General features: G+C 51.0%; 3 protein-coding genes across 4 annotated transcripts in view; 2 read left to right on the top strand and 1 right to left on the bottom strand.

Moving 5' to 3' along the window:
- LOC114585106 (uncharacterized) lies at positions 1-5,210 on the bottom strand. Of its 2 annotated transcripts, none has more exons than XM_077919867.1 (3): positions 4,443-5,210; positions 2,768-2,924; positions 1-1,204 (listed from the first exon to the last, which is right to left on the bottom strand). In XM_077919867.1, exons 1-2 carry the CDS (start codon positions 5,047-5,049, stop codon positions 2,812-2,814), a joined length of 720 nt encoding a protein of 239 aa, XP_077775993.1. In that variant the 5' UTR covers positions 5,050-5,210; the 3' UTR covers positions 1-1,204; positions 2,768-2,811. The 2 variants fall into 2 exon arrangements, with proteins under 2 accessions (XP_077775993.1, XP_028563225.2); XM_028707392.2 differs by having other exon boundaries at positions 1-59; positions 4,443-5,208.
- Positions 5,211-7,614: 2,404 nt separating this feature from the next.
- LOC114585845 (uncharacterized protein C2orf72 homolog) lies at positions 7,615-8,551 on the top strand. Its single transcript, XM_028708725.2, has one exon. The coding sequence runs from the start codon at positions 7,814-7,816 to the stop codon at positions 8,549-8,551; it is 738 nt and encodes a 245-aa protein (XP_028564558.2). The 5' UTR covers positions 7,615-7,813.
- A 4,481-nt stretch (positions 8,552-13,032) lies between these two features.
- Positions 13,033-15,193, top strand: part of BAZ1B (bromodomain adjacent to zinc finger domain 1B) — a 28,969-nt gene continuing 26,808 nt past the window's right edge. The window contains exon 1 of the mRNA XM_028708907.2: positions 13,033-13,431. Coding sequence (XP_028564740.2) covers positions 13,289-13,431 — 143 coding nt within the window. The 5' untranslated portion in view covers positions 13,033-13,288. The remainder of the gene's footprint in view (positions 13,432-15,193) is intronic.

The raw sequence follows: 15,193 nt of genomic DNA, 5'->3' as shown, positions 1-15,193 counted from the left end.
TTTCGGTTTTGTACATTTTTATTCTGGGTGACAGCTGAAAATCCAGATGAGCATGAGACCTGTGGGGGAAGGGGAGGGAAATGCAAGCACCACATTAGGAGCAGGGGACAAAGGCAACAATTCAAGGGCAAATATTAATAGAGAGAATTATTAACAGATACAAAGACAGATTTATATTATGGCTATTGTTTATTACATTTGTATACCACCTTTCATCTGGAGAGCCCAGGGTGGTTCACAACAGAAAAGTACAAAACGATCACCCATATGCATGCCTCATTGTCACAATACATTATTATTATTATTATCATTATTATTATTATTACTATTATTGTTGTTGTTGTTGTTACTGATCTGCCCTTCACACTAGGGTACCTGGGCAGGTTACAACAATTTAAAATGCAACATTAAAAACTGTTTTTAAAACTTACAGTTACTAATAATACAATATATCTAATAGAAACAGCAATAATGTCTTAACAAAAACTAACAAGTTCATACAATTGCTTACTTAGATTTCCAATAATTAACTTGCAATAAGGATTCGGGTGAATTAAGAAAATTATTTTGGTAGATTTATATTCCACATCTAAAATCAACTACCTACAGGTGTAGATAAGATACAGAGTATGACCATTATTCCATCTAGCTTAGTACCCTCTAGACCAGCAGCAGTTCTCCAGGGTTTTAGGCAGGAAACACTCCCAGTCTTACATGAAGATATTTCCGGGTTTGACCCTGGGACCTGCTGCATGCAAAGTGTGTGCTCTGCCACTGAGCTACTCCCTTTCTACAAGGTAAGATTCTAATCCACATGGTTCTGAATAAAGGAATGTATTAAATTGGAACATACGAAGTTGCCTTCTATTGAGTGAGACCCTTGATCCATCTGAGTATGGCAGAAGCACTTGGGGTTTCAGGTGGGGAACATTCCCAGCCCTACCTGGAGAGATGCTGTTGGGGACTGAACCTGGGACCTTCTGCATGCAAGGCAGGGGCTCTGCCCCTGAGCTACAGGCCTTCCCTTACGGGACTTCCTTTGATCGAACACACTAGGGCAAGCAACATGTCAAAGGGTGGTGCCAACACATTTCTGCAACCTTTCTGACTTTTCCATTTCATTATGTGCAAAACGAGCGTCCTGGTATCCAGCTGCTTAGAAGTCCTCGGGACAGCTTATATTATCTCAAGCTGATGCAATGATCTCAATTAAAATCAAGATATTTTTTTTAATGTCAGAAATCAGCGCCAGAAAATATAATCAACAGCCATTCAATCTCCCATGTTAAACCCACAATAAGATCTGGATTTATACGGTATATCTCCAGCCCATCACTGGTCCTAATTTCCACATGGCTAGAAAGATGTGCATCTTTTGGGCTTCAGGGTGTTCCATAGATGTGGGGATAGTCACCCCAAATGGGCACAGCCTCTTGCGCCTTCCACTTCCAGCACCACTGGCACCCAAATGCTGTTGCACTTGGGTCCTGCTTGGGGGCTCTCCAGAAGAGGCATCTGGTTGGCCCAGTGAGAACAGGAAGCTGGACTAGATGGACCCCCTTTGGCCTGATCCAGCTACAGGGCTCCTCTTATGAGCGGGATTGCCTGAGGACTGTATCATGCAGCCATCCAGGGCATGCCTTCAAAGGGACTAGTTGCATGCCCTACTTTCTCAGATTGCCTGCAAGCAAAGCAGACTCCTTTGAAGCTGATGCAAATCATTTTTGTGCCCTCAAAGGGACTTTCTTTCAGAGCCAGTCAGCTGTTTGACACTGACAGCGAGCCCCTTGGCTGCACTAGGGAGTTCTTGGTGGGTAATTCCAGAAGGACTCACTGTCGGTGTCAATCAGCTGATATAGTAAGCGAGCCCCGCTTGCAAAGGAACAATTGGGAGCTCACTTTAAGGAAGGAGAATGTGGTTTGGGGAGAAAACACCCTAGTGGACCAAATCAGAAGGTTCCTTCAGGGCTTCTCCACCTCTGAGCTACAAGCTGCGTGAATCTGCATTTATTTCCCCATTGTTCAGCCCAGACACTGAGGTCCAGCTCTGAGGGCCTTCTGGCGGTTCCCTCACTGAGAGAAGTGAGGTTACAGGGAACCAGGCAGAGGGCCTTCTCAGTGGTGGCACCCTCCCTGTGGAATGCCCTCCCATCAAGAAATAAACAACTATTAGACTTTTAGAAGACATCTGAAAGGCAGCCCTGTATAGGGTAGTTTTTAATACTTGATGTTTTACTGTGTTTGATGTTTTAATTTGTTGAAGCCACCCAGAGTGGCACAGGCAACCCAGTCTGATGGGAGGCATATAAATAAATTATTATTACTGTATTATTATTATTATTATTAATTAGCTCAAACCCTCATGGGTGTAGCCAGGATTTAATTTAGGGGGTATAAATAGCCTGTGGGAACCTTCCAGTTGTTTAGAAACTAGACAGGCCCTGCAGGTGCACCTTCTCAGGAGAAAATGCTGGAAACTATGAGAAACTTCCAGAACAGAGCTACCCGCAATGTGATTGGTCAGTTTGCGGAACTACGCCTATCGTTCAGTCGGATTGCCAGTTGAGTCGCTAGAATGTGCCGCAACATCATCCAAATGACCTCAGCGAGAATTTCAATTTCAATTATTCTGATTATTCCTATTTTTATTTATTTACTTGATTTAGGGAGGGCAGCTGCCCCCCTAGCTATGCCCCTGCTTACCCTGGGAGCAGAAGATCATCACCCCAGGTTCCTACAGAGATGCCTCCTCCCCCTTGATACGCACCTTAACCAGGTAAGGAGGGAGAAGTCCTGGCAGAGTAGAAGGCTTTACATTGGCGGGTGATGGTAGAAGTAATAGCCCCCGTAGGCCATTGTTCCGAAAGACAGCGCAGCTCCCAACAACTGAATAAACCTTGATTTGTCTGTCCAAGTTTCGCTCACTTGAGGGTGGAGGGGGGAAAAACAAACAATTCCTTTCTATAGCACCATAAATGTGCATCACACTTTGTAAAGTGCAAAGTGAGAAGTCTCCGCCCCCAAGGACACTACAGTTTGCCCCGAGGGAGATGGAGGCAGGTGCTGCCATGTCACTGTCACATGATTAGACTTTTGTTATACAGCAGGGTAAGAGGTTGCAATTTATCTTATAACATCGTTCCTATGATGCCCATTAACAGCATCCTCTGGGCAGCTCACAAGCAGGAAAACATGAAAATATATAAAGAAGCCCAGAACAATAAATCAAACCAGAAAACAAATCCCAGCATAAGCGTTCCTGGCAATGCTCTGAGCAGGGGATTTGATTGCATACGGGCCTCAAAAGAAGGAACAGCCACACCAGCCTCCATTAACCTGAAACAACTTTCTGAGGGCAAGAGCTGTTTGAAAGTGGAACGGACTCCCTTGGACTTTTTTTTTTTAAGGGGGTGCGAGGTCATGTGTCAGTGCTGGGGTGGCATACCCATGGCTGCTGGGTGTTCACTGACTCTTCTGCAACACAGGAAATGATACTGAAGAAGAGATCCTCTGGGCATGCACAGAGTGACTCCTTTCCCATGCAGCTAGTAGCAAGCCACCAGATTGGCAGTTATTTGAGCAGTAGCCCACCTTTCAGCCCCAGAGGGGAGCATTCAAGATGGTTTGGGAGTACAGTTGGGGGGGGAGTGTCTCACAACTGCTTGGGAGTTGCAGGACCAGATCCTGAAGCCTCCTTTCCTCTCTCTCTCTCTCTCTCTCCTCCATGTCAGAAAGACTCTCCTCTTTCATCGTGAGAGCTGGTTGGATTATGACCTGAGAGGCCTGGATTCGAATCCTCACTCAGAAAGGAAGCTAACCAGGTGACAATGGGCCCTTCAACATCTCTCAGCCTAACCTACTTCACAGGGTTGTTGTGGAGATGAAATGGGGAGGAGGAGAACCAGGTACAACATCACCTTACGCTCCTGGGGGGGGGGAGTGGTATATTAATGTAGTAAATAAATGTGCCAAGCAAATAAAACTTGGTGGAGTGAGGACTAAAATAGCTAGTGGAAGGGGCCTTGCAAGGGATGGTTGCCACTCTGCACAAGCCCAGAAGCAGCTTGTGCCACAGCAGGAGTTAAGCCCACATCAAGCCTGAGCAGCCACTGAGGGTTTGATTTCAGCCTCCGCTGTTGCAAGTGATGAAGAGTGCCCATGAGCATACCCAGAGTGCTCCCCGCTCCCCCAAATCTCACTGTCAGAAAGACTTTCCTCCATCATATTGCAAGTAAACAAGCCTTGCGGGGAATGAGAACTAAACTAGCCATTGGAGGGCACTTGTCGGTTCGTGTGGAAACAGGACGGAGCTTTGCAAGGGCTGCGCACATGCCCAGAGGCACCTTGTGCCACAGCAGGAGGCTTGAGCAGCGACGGCGTTCTGCAAGCGATGAAGAGCGCCCCCTCGAGCATACCCAGATCGCCTCCCGACCCCTACTCACGCGTTCGCTTGGTGGCGACGCGGCCCTTGATGCGCCGGAGCTCGAGGGCGCCGTCGGGCCGGCCGGGAGCGAAGACGGCCGTGTGGATCTCCATAGAGCAGGTGCCCTCGACTTCGAAGACCTCGCGGAGCAGCTCCTCGAGGCGACTCAGGGCTTCGTACTCCTCCTCGGGCCGCGGCTGCACAATCACGCCCACCAGGGCAGCCGGCGCGCCGCGGCTCTGGTCCCGCACGCCCTGCAGTACCTCCCGCAGCCGCGCCGCCCGCTCCCGCAGCGACGCCGCCCGGCACAGGAAGAAAGTCAGCTGCCCCGACGGCGCGACCGAGGAAGTGCAGGGCGGCGACTGAGTGTCTAGCTGCTGCTGCTGCTGCTGAGCCTTCGCGGTGGGCTCGGCACCAGGGGCCTCTTGGGAGCCGCCACCCGTTGTGGGCAGCACGTGGTGCGCGAAGGAGCTGAGGACCTGCTGGCCGCTCTCGGCCCCCCACGGCTCGCCGGCCAGGAGCACCACTTGCGTTCGCTGCACCACTGCGCCCCCGGGTTCGCCCTCGCACGGGTCCTGGTGGGCGTCGGTCCGCCGCCCTCCGCCCCGCTGCTCTTTCCTCTCCATTCCGCCCGGCTCCAGCTGCTGGTGGCGCCTCCCGACGGGACGGGCGCCACTCGCACAGTGTCACAATCCCTCCTCGCGTAAGGGGCCCTTGCTGCTGCCACTGCTGCTGCGTGTGCCCACGAAACGCCGCGCGCTTGGTCTTGGCTGCCCGTGCGCCCTGGGCGCACCGGCTAGATGTGTGCGCCCTGGGCGCATTTGGCGAGCCCCCTGTTCTTCGGAGTGCCCAAGCAAGCGTCAAGAATTTTGGCCACGGTTGTTGCCTCCTCAAAAGCTTTCGAGGCTTGGAGAGAAGCGACCGGGACGAAGAATGTGGAAGTCAGTCTCTTTGGCACCAGGTCCATTTGGGAAGGCACGGCTCTCCGCTCTCATTCTATTGCTCGTGGCCTTTCGCGAAAGAAACGACGACAACTCTTTAACTGACACTGCTCAATGCAGGCATGTTTACTCGAAAGAAAGCCCTACAGAGCCCAGTAGTTCAGGTACTGGGGATCTCAAAACTGGATTACTGCACTGCGTTCTGTGTGGGGCTTCCCTTGTGCTTCATGATCCAGAAGCTCTAGTGATTGCAAAATGCTACAGCAGAGTTGCCGACAGGAGAAACATTTTTGTTTAGGCAAACCAATCCAGGCACATAGTTGTCAATGTGGTTTAATCTCTTTTACTCTTAATTTATTTTTAAAGGTGTCGTTTCTTTTATTGATAATTTTATTTTTTCTTGTAAACCATTAGAGGTTTTGCTACAATCAAGCAGTATATAAATTTTGCAAAATAAACATTATTACATTTGCTCCCAAGTGTGTTTACCATGGCAGACTATATGGGTTGTTCCTGATGGTTGGGCGGGATTCAGCCACATACTGGCAAATTCATGTTATGCAATAGAAGTTGATTTGGAGCTCATGTGTGACAAACCACCTGCCTCCTTCCCTCTAAAAAAAAAGTAATGGGAAAATGCACTGGAAAGGATGCATTTTTTTCCCAATCCTGTAAACTTTGTTCAAACAAATAAAAACCTAATATGGGCCTCTTGGATCAGGCCAAAAGGAGGTCCGTCTAGTCCTGCATCCTATTGTCACAGTGGCCAACCAGATCCCTTTAGGAAATTTGCAAGCAAGGCTTGAGCACCAACACTTCCCCTTTCCTGCGGTTTCCAGCAACTGATGTTCAGAAGTTTTGCTGCCTCAGAATCCGAATGAATGCTCAGTAAAATGGCCGTCTGAAAGAAACCTTTGCAAGGAGGTTGCAGCTTCTCCTGTTTGAGCATATACTCTGGTTTGTGGAGAGGTCAGATGATGCTCTGTTCTGCACTTTCCAGCACACACTCCTCATCATTTCCCTTTACTGCAAAAAATCCAATGTTATGTGCACCTCAATTTCTGAGCAACAAGATAATCCAGGGGTTCCTCCTGTGCATGCTCATGGGTTTGGTTTCCTTGGAATGAATCTCAGTGGAGACTGCTGTCTTAAGAGTATATGACTTTATTTACACATATATTGTTTCATTATTTCGTTGCATTTATATCCCACCTTTTTCTTTAAGGAGCTCAAGGTGACGTATACAAGGTTCTCTCCCTCTTATTTACTTCCCACAATGGCCCTCTGATGTAGGTTAAGCTGAGTGTCAGGGACTGGCAGGGCTCTGAAGTGTGTGTGGTGGAGGCAGGAAACCAGGACAGTGACCCAGGAGATAGGGACAGCAATTTAGGGGGTTTGTTGCCACCTGCAAGGCAGGAGCCAGGGCAGGAGGAGGAGAAAAGGGCCTTCTTTGGCTGAGCGGGCAGGGAGGGAACATGACACTGAGAGGCAGTGACTGGCCCTTAAGGGTCCCTCAGTGAGTTTCATGGCCAAATGGAGAATTGAACCCAGGTCTCTCCCAGGCCACAGTGTAAGCACTACACCAAAGTGGCTGTATCCAACCTGGACAGATCCCACCTGGAGTACTGTATCTCGTTCTGGGTGCCACATTTTAAGAAGGATGTTAATGAGCTGTTATGTGTGCAGAGGAGGGCAACCAGGATGATCAAGGAGCTGCCTATGTTTAGCCTGGAAAAGAGGAAACTGAGAAGAGATATGATAGCCATCTTCTAATATCTCAAGGGCTGTCACATGGAAGATGGAGCAAGCTTGATTACTCCTACTCTGGAAGGTGGGACTTGAACCAATTTCTTCAAGTTACAAGGAAGTAGATTCTGACTAAACATCTTTCTGACAGCAAGAGCTGTTCGCCAGTTGAACGGAGGTGGTGGACTCTCCTTCCTTGGAGGTTTTTAAGCAGAGGTTGGATGGCCATCTGTTCTTTAGCCATGACTCCTGCATTGCAAGGGGTCAGTCTATATGAGCACAGGCTAGAGGGGCTCACAGCAATAACACTTCAGTAGTCCTTGCCTCCCCATTAGGGTCCTAGGGAAGCCCCAAGCCACAGCTTTGGGTCCAGCACAGAGCAAGACAAGCCTCTGTCTCTCCAGCTTCCAGCATCAGCCGCAAACATACCAGACCTAGCTCTCCTGGACCCCTTCTGGGACTCGGTTGTAGCTGCTGTCACTGGCCTTTTGACGAACTATTCACATGTGGAGCTGAAAGCCCCAGGCTGTGATGCAGCCCCCTGGGATGAAGTGAGTGGGTGCTATGCTCCTGAGCTGTGTGAGGGAGGGGCTGCTGCAGGCTCTGTGTGGGTGGGCATTGTGACATCGGCAGGCCGTGTGGCCTGGAAGCCCTTCAAGGTTTAGCTAAAGGCAGGCGGCCACGGACTCCATGCTGGCAGGACATGACCAAGGAGGGGAAGGGCTCCGAGCAGCTTCCCGAAGCAATATGCATCGCAGGGCCCGGGAGCAAGGTCGCCAAGGACCTCCAGGTCCTGGTGAAGAAGGTGGCGGGCCAGCCTGAGGTCCTGCTCATTGGGGAGACGCTGGAAGGCAAGGACATCCACGGGATGATGGACACCTTCGTCAAGGACCTCTTTACCACCAACTGCTTCCCCATCCACCCCGGAGATTCCCTGAAGGAGCCCTTGGCTGCCACCACCTGCAATATTGGGGGCACGCCATGCCAGCTGATCTTCTTCCTCTGCCGGGCTTCCTGCCTCCAGGGAAAGCAGAAGGAGCTCCGCAGGGTCATCAAGGAGGTGAAGAAGTTTGTTGAGAAGTCCCCCTGTGCCCTGGTGGGCATCGTCATGGACCCCAAGACTTCGGAGGCGGAGGCCGCCCGCGACCAGCTGCTGCGCATGCTCCGGGGCGCCTTCCCCAAGGGGTCTGCGCAGAAGCAGAGCAAGGCTGGAAAGGCTGCGGAGGAGGTCAAGAACGGCCCGATGGAGCTGGAGGACGTGGAAGTGGAAGCGGAGATCTACACCCCAGGCCACCCGCGGGGGAACCTGGCCATCGTGAAGGCAGCTTGCAGGGCTTCTGAAGCCCTGATCAAATCCAAAGGTGTGAGGCTCCCGGTTCTGGCACAGGGGTCGTGTAAGGCAGCAGGGGCTCCCCCAAGGTTGACTGGTGGCGCCCTCTAGTGTGACATGGCCCCTTTCCTTGGAAGGAGGCTACTGGGGGTTGCCTGTCACTCTGCCTGCCTGGAGAGTTGGAAGCAGCATTGTTTCTCAATACCAGTTTCTGGAAGCCCCAGAAACTGGGGAGAGGGCTCTTCGTGTTCTGGTCCTGCTTGCCAGTTTCCCAGCAGAGGCATCTGGTTGGCCACTGTTGCCACAAGATGTTGGCCTAGATGGGCCCTTTTGGCCTGATCCAGCAGCCGGGCTCCTTATGGAACCCCCAGCTCCAGAGGCAGTCTATCTAGATTTCTAGGTTCTGAGGGGTATTAGGCCACTGTGAGAAAATGATACAGGGCTAGCCCAATCCATTAGCCCGATCCAGCAGACAGTCTCCTCTTAAGTTCTTCTGTATACAGTGGTATCTTGGGTTAAGTACTTAATTCGTTCTGGAGGTCCGTTCTTAACCTGAAACTGTTCTTAACCTGAAGCACCACTTTAGCTAATGGGGCCTCCCACTGCCGCTGTGCCGCCGGAGCACAATTTCTGTTCTCATCCTGAAGCAAAGTTCTTAACCTGAAGCACTATTTCTGGGTTAGCGGAGTCTGTAACCTGAAGCATATGTAACCCGAGGTACCACTGTACAGGCTGAGTGTAGGTGGCAATACAGTTTAACTCCAACAGAAGTCCCAAATTCACTGATCCCTGCCAGATTTGTAGGGAAATCACCAGGGCCATCATTTTGTTGTTGTTGTTCTTAACACAGAGCAACTCAGCCCTCTGTGTTTCTCGCCCCCAGCTTAGCCAAGCTGAGGGGCTGTAGCTCAGAAAATGCAGAAGGTGCCAAGTTCAGTCACCACTGGCATCTCCAGGAAAAGACCTGTGACTGACTATCTGGAGAACTGCTGCTGCCAGTCAGTGCAGACAGTAGTGAGCTAGATGGACCAATGGTCCAACTTGCCATAAGGCAGTCAGCTATATTTTGTCTGCCCCAGAACAACAAGCAGGGTGCATGCTTTGTTCTCTCCTCCACAAGGCCTGGCTTGCCCCCTCTCTCCTGGGCTCATGAAGATTCCTGCATTGCAGAGGGTTGGACTAGATGACCCTTTGGTCCCTTCCAGCTCTATGATTCTATGATCACTCCACAGTGACTCAAGATCAGTTCTGATGTGCGGTGACTTACAAGACAGAACCCCATGCATCAGGCCCCTCGAGTCAAAGGTCCAATATTGACCTCCCTGATCTGTGTGGTTAAGGATAGACAACAGAACTTCCTTTCCGCCTTAGGACTCGAAGCTTCTGCCACATGCAAACTGCTTAGAGCTAACTTTTGGGGGTCGCTGCCCCCTTGATTACATAAACTTGTCCCCAGTGCCCCCTGCCTCAATCCTATGAAAAGCATTGTTCAGAAGAGTGGTTTGCATGACCCAGTAAGGAAGATAATAATGCGATAAAAGTCAAAACCATGGCAATTAATTGCCCCTTGATTCAAAATCCATTAAAAATTATTTAGTTTAATTAATTCAACAAAACTGAAGAATTTAGGGCCAACAGGATAGCAGAGTTGGAGGGGACCCCCTAATGTCATCTAGTCTAACCCGCTGCAAAGAAGGAAGCTCAACTAAAGCACCCATGACAGATGGCAATCCAAGCTTGGCTTGGAAACCTCCAAGGAAAGAGAGTCCATGATCTTTGATCAAACAGCTCTTACTGTCCAAAAGTTCTTCCAAATGTTTAGTCAGAATCTCTCCCCCCCCCCCCCCCAGTTTGGGTCCTCCCCTCCAGAGCAGCAGGAAAGAAGCAGGCTCCATCTTCCATTTGACAGCCCTTTGGATATTTCAAGATGGCTATGATGTCACCTCTCAGTCTCCTCCTGTTCCCCTCCCAGAGCTACAATGCTCCGAGTAGTCCAACCATAATTCCCTCGTTCACAGGGAATGCTGGGAACAGCAGCTCTGTGCAGGGAGGAGGGGACTCCCAAACACCCTCAGCACTCGGAGCAAAACACAGCTCCCAGTGGGACCATCCTTTCAAAGTCTGGTGGTCATTGCCAGCCACTTGCCTCTCAGCCACCCCACCTCCTGGAATTCCTCCCGCAGGAAGCACTACACCTGCTTTGGGAACCACAGGCTTAGAGGTTCCCAGAGCCTCTGAAAGGTCAAAAGGGGTATGTAAATTTTGCTTAATAATAATAATAATAATAATAATAATAATAATAATAATAATAATTTATTTGTACCCTGCCCATCTGGCTGGGTTCCCCCAGCCACTCTGGATGGTTTCCAACAAAGATTAAAAATACATTAAAATGTCACACATTAAAAACTTCCCTGATGTCTTCTAAATGTCAGGTAGTTGCTTATCTCTTTGACATCTGGTGGGAGGGCGTTCCACAGGGTGAGCACCACTACCGAGAAGGCCTTCTGCCTGGTTCCCTGTAGCTTTGCTTCTTGCAGTGAGGGAACCGCCAGAAGGCCCTCGGCGCTGGACCTTAGCGTCCGGGCAGAACGATGGGGGTATACTCCTTCAGGTATACTGGGCCAAGGCCGTTTAGGGCTTTAAAGGTCAGCACCAACACTTTGAATTGCTTGGAAATGTACTGGGAGCCAATTTAAGTCTTTCAAGACCGGTGTTATGTGGTCTTGGCGGCTGCGAATGGAAGATAAGAGGTGTGTTTTTATGAATGGGTACAGGAATGGGAAAGTGGGACTATCCCCTTGATCTAGTTAACCCAAGAATTCCTGTGCAGGTATGCCGGAGGAGGCCCATAACGCCGAGGTCACTAAGGATTCGCTAACCATTACAGGTTCGTGGACTTCGTTTGCCGTCAAAAGTTTCGTGGGGATGACATTCATTGGCTTGGCTTCCGCAGCAGGGTGGTACGCCTACAACCAAGGGATGATCCCGCCAGAGGTGTTGCAACTCCTGCACTTGCCGCCTGTCTGAGGTGTGTGTTTCCTTCGGCTTTCTCTGTCAAGAGCCTTGTTGGCTTTGAGCAACAGAACTTCAACTCAGGCCCATCTCAGAATGCCAGCAATTGGGCGTCATCCAAAAGCCGTATGGGGCGAGCAAAAGAGAACAGCTCTTCAGCCAGATTGCACACATAACTTGTGGGATTCACTGCCACAAGATCTGGTAATGCCCAGCGAAGGGCTTCTGGCTTAGTGGTTCAGCTTCAGCTTCCCATGCAGAAAGTCACAGGTTCATTCCCCAATGGCATCTCTGGGCTAATCTGATTCGGTACAAGGCAGATTCCTATCTTCCTATTTAAATTTGCCCTTTCTCCAGGAAAGGACTGGGATCTTACTTTACTCTTAGGGAAGAACCTTAGCTCAGTGATAAGGAATCTGCTTTGCATGCAAATTTTTTTAGGCATGGTCTGCATGCTTACTGAAATAAGCTGATTGCTCCTGTGGGTGGGTTTTTGGCCAATAGGTGTTGCATTTATTTTATCACTTAAAGAAAATTGAATGCAATAACACCCACCCCTTAAAAAGGAGGGAAAACCATTGACCTGATGGTTTTATTCTGTTTTCTCTTCAGATTCCGAGTTCTTTGGGGTTTCAGCTGTCCTGCAAAATAAAATCAACAGCATGGCACCTCTGTGTGTGTGTCATGTATTTTACCATCCTGCACTGGGAAAACCATTTGCTATCTGTCTCTAGTGCCCCTTTCAAAAAATCACAAATGGGCCTTTTGCCCTGTGCCCTACCCGCTTGCTCTTACAGCATAGGCAACTATTTCGCCTTGGCATTCAAGATCACCAGGGCAAAGTTGAACTGCATTCTAACCCTGGGACCTTTACACATGCTCAGAAGCACCGGCTTCTTTTCAGTTCACACGTTTTTTAGTTATAAACCTCGGCCAGGAAAATAAGTTATGAGCAGAGGGGACAAAAGGAAAACAAGGCCCCCTCCCGCAACAAAGTTTCCCACGGTGCTCTGGAGCCGCTGCTCTTTTAAAGGGCGCTGCCCCTTTAAGCAGAGGCCGCGCGCCACTCGCTCAGACAAAAGCCGGGCAAGCGGGCTTTTCCTCTCTCTCCCTCCTCCCTGCACTCAAATCCCCGGATGAAGCCCCGTATTCTCATTGGCAGCGGGAGGCGGAGACATAATAACAGCGACACACAAAATGGCGCCGGGGCGGTCGGCGCGCTACTTTCTTGCGCTTACATAATGCGACCTCCCTCGCTTCTTTCCTCTTCCCCCTCCTTTTCTTTCTCTCCCTCGCGCAAGCAAACGCGCCTACTTGAGTGACGTGCCACTCCGCCAATGGCGCGGCGGGGCATTCCGAGCCAGACCAATGGCGGCCCGCGGAAAGGCGCGAGAAATCGAGGAGGCGGGTCCCCTTAATAGTTAAATTTAAGAAGAAAACCCCGCCACCGCTCTTCTCTTTAATTCTCTCCCTTCCTTGACTTCTTTCTGTGGTGGTGTTGATTTTTGTGTTTTTACTCTGTGTGTGTGTGTGTGTGTGTGAGAGAGAGAGAGAGAGAGAGAGAGAGAGTGTGTGTGAACGGGGGGGGGGGGGAGAGTTTGCGCACGCGCAGAGCGAACGAGCGCGAGAGCGGCTGAGGAGGGACTGAGCGGGCTTCTCCCTCCCGCGCTCTCTCCCTTCTTGTGAGGAGAAAAAGGAGGAGGAGGAGGATCATCATCACTGTCGCCGCCGCCGCCCGCTTCTCCCCTTCTGTGTATCTCCCGCCATTTTCCCGGCGGCCCTTCTAGCTCCGGAGCCGCCGCCGCCGCCTCCCCGGGGCCTGGTGGCCGGGCGATGGCGCCGCTACTGGGCCGCAAGCCCTTCCCGCTGGCCAAGCCTTTGCCGCCGCTGGGAGAGCCGCCTGGGGGAGACGAGAAGGAGGTGGCGGAGGAGCGCTTCGTCATCGCCCACACGCAGGAGGCCTTCCGCACCAGCGAGTATCCTACGGACGGCATTAACTGGAGGGGGGCAGGCGGAGGGGGGGGAAGGGGAAGAGTATGGCGCCCCCTTGTTTACCTCCGAAAGAGAAAAGGAGAGGGAGGTGGGGGGCTAGTGCATGGGGGGGCTTTGTTGTGTCTGACTCTGCTTTCCTTCCCTTCCCCCCTCCCTCCCTCTCTTATCCTGACCTGACCCGATTCGGGCGAAGGAGGAAGGCTGCCTCCGCCACTACGTCGTCCTGCCTCTCCGCTCCCGGCTCTCCTCCCTCCTCCTATTTCGGCTTATTCTCGCCTCCTGCCTTCCTCCACTGTCGGGCCTCCTCGCTTGTCGCGTCTTTTCCCGAGGTTTTTTGGGGGGAGACGGGACGGGACGGTTCAGGGCAGCAGGAAACCTCCTTCCTTCTCTTTCTCGGGACTTTCCCAGCAGCGGTCCTTCCCTCTCTCTCTCTCTCTCTCCCACCCACCCGGCAGTCGGAGGCAGTACGTATATACTTAAGGATACCAGTTCTAGGAAATGGCAAGCGGGGAGAGTCCTGCTTTTGTGCTGGCGTCCTGCTTGGGGAGCCCTAATCATTTGCTTGTGGGCTTCCCATTAGAGTACTGTATCTGGAGAACAGGATGCTGGGCTAGATGGCCCCCCTTTGGCCTGATGGGACAGCGGGGGCTTTTCTTGTATTCTTACAGCCCAGTCTGCTCCTCTCACTGGGGCCATCTAAACTTTGGACCTCAGTGCCTCTTGAGGGAATGGAAGAAGGCCTGGCCCAGTATATGTGGGGGCAGAAGCCCCAATCCACAGTCCTTTTCTTGGGGCTCCCCCAGCAAGTGTTAATTCACAGGGTTCAGCTTCTTCCTTCTCATCTGCTTAAAAATTGGTCCTGCAGCTGAATCAGACCAAAGGGAGCCCATGGAAGCCCATCTCACCCTGCTGCTTCATTCCTGTAAGGGGCCTGTCTGGTGTCTACAGGCAGGGTAGGAACATCACTTCCTCCTTGATTCCCTGAATTCCTTGTTGTCAGGGCTCAGGGCGGCTGCAAATTCCATGTGTGTTTTAGGCTGAAGCAGGTTTATGGCTTTAATTATCTTCTCATTAGCCAAGAGAGTTTGAAATTGAGCCTCCATAGCCAGAGGCCGTTTGCCTCTGAATACCAGTTGGTGGAGGAGGGGCTGTTGCCCTTGACCCTGCACTTGTGAGCTTCAGAGAGGCTCCTGGCTGTTCAGTGCTGGAAAAAGGGTGATGGTGATCACTTTGGTCTGATACAGCCAGTGGAAGCCTTCCATGCATCCTTAGTTACTTTTATATCAAGTAATTGGAGCGGTACAGTTGTGGTTACTAGGAGGTCTCCACTCTCCTGGCTGACAAGACCCTGACCTGCTTAACTTTAGCAGAAGTAAATTAAGGGTAGATCCTTGCTGTACAGCGGCTGTCTCCTGTCATGTAATACCTCCAGTGAAGCTGATTGGCAGAAAGTTCACGAAATGTGAGTGGTAGTTCAGAGTAATGGAAGTTGCTGCCTCCTGTGGTGGTCTGCATAAATTAACTTGCCCTCACAAGTGTTGAAAGCTGTTAGCTTATATATCTTTAGACCAGTTTCATGGCGGGATTAGTTCAGCTGCAGCAGTTGACTCTAATGGTAAAATGGAGCCTCCATGTTCAGAGGTAGTGCATCTCCAAGTACCAGGTGCTGTGGACAAACAGCAGGGGAGAGCTGTTTTCACACACTGCTTGTGAGTTGCTCTGGGCACCTCCCTGACTGCTGTTGAA

Source organism: Podarcis muralis, chromosome 15, assembly GCF_964188315.1.
Source record: "Podarcis muralis chromosome 15, rPodMur119.hap1.1, whole genome shotgun sequence".
In the NCBI taxonomy this organism is placed as follows: Eukaryota; Metazoa; Chordata; class Lepidosauria; order Squamata; family Lacertidae; genus Podarcis; species Podarcis muralis.
The sequence above is the reverse complement of the archived record's forward strand: the minus strand, read 5'-3'. Positions and strand labels throughout refer to the sequence as shown.

Bases quoted from the DNA above. Each gene is read 5' to 3' on its own strand.
- LOC114585106 (XM_077919867.1), bottom strand. From the start codon at position 5,049: ATGGAGAGGAAAGAGCAGCGGGGCGGAGGGCGGCGGACCGACGCCCAC. The intron at 2,925-4,442 runs GTGAGTAGGGGT...TCCACCCTCAAG, and splicing joins CGTCGCCACCAAGCGAACGC to TGAGCGAAACTTGGACAGAC.
- LOC114585845 (XM_028708725.2), top strand. From the start codon at position 7,814: ATGACCAAGGAGGGGAAGGGCTCCGAGCAGCTTCCCGAAGCAATATGC.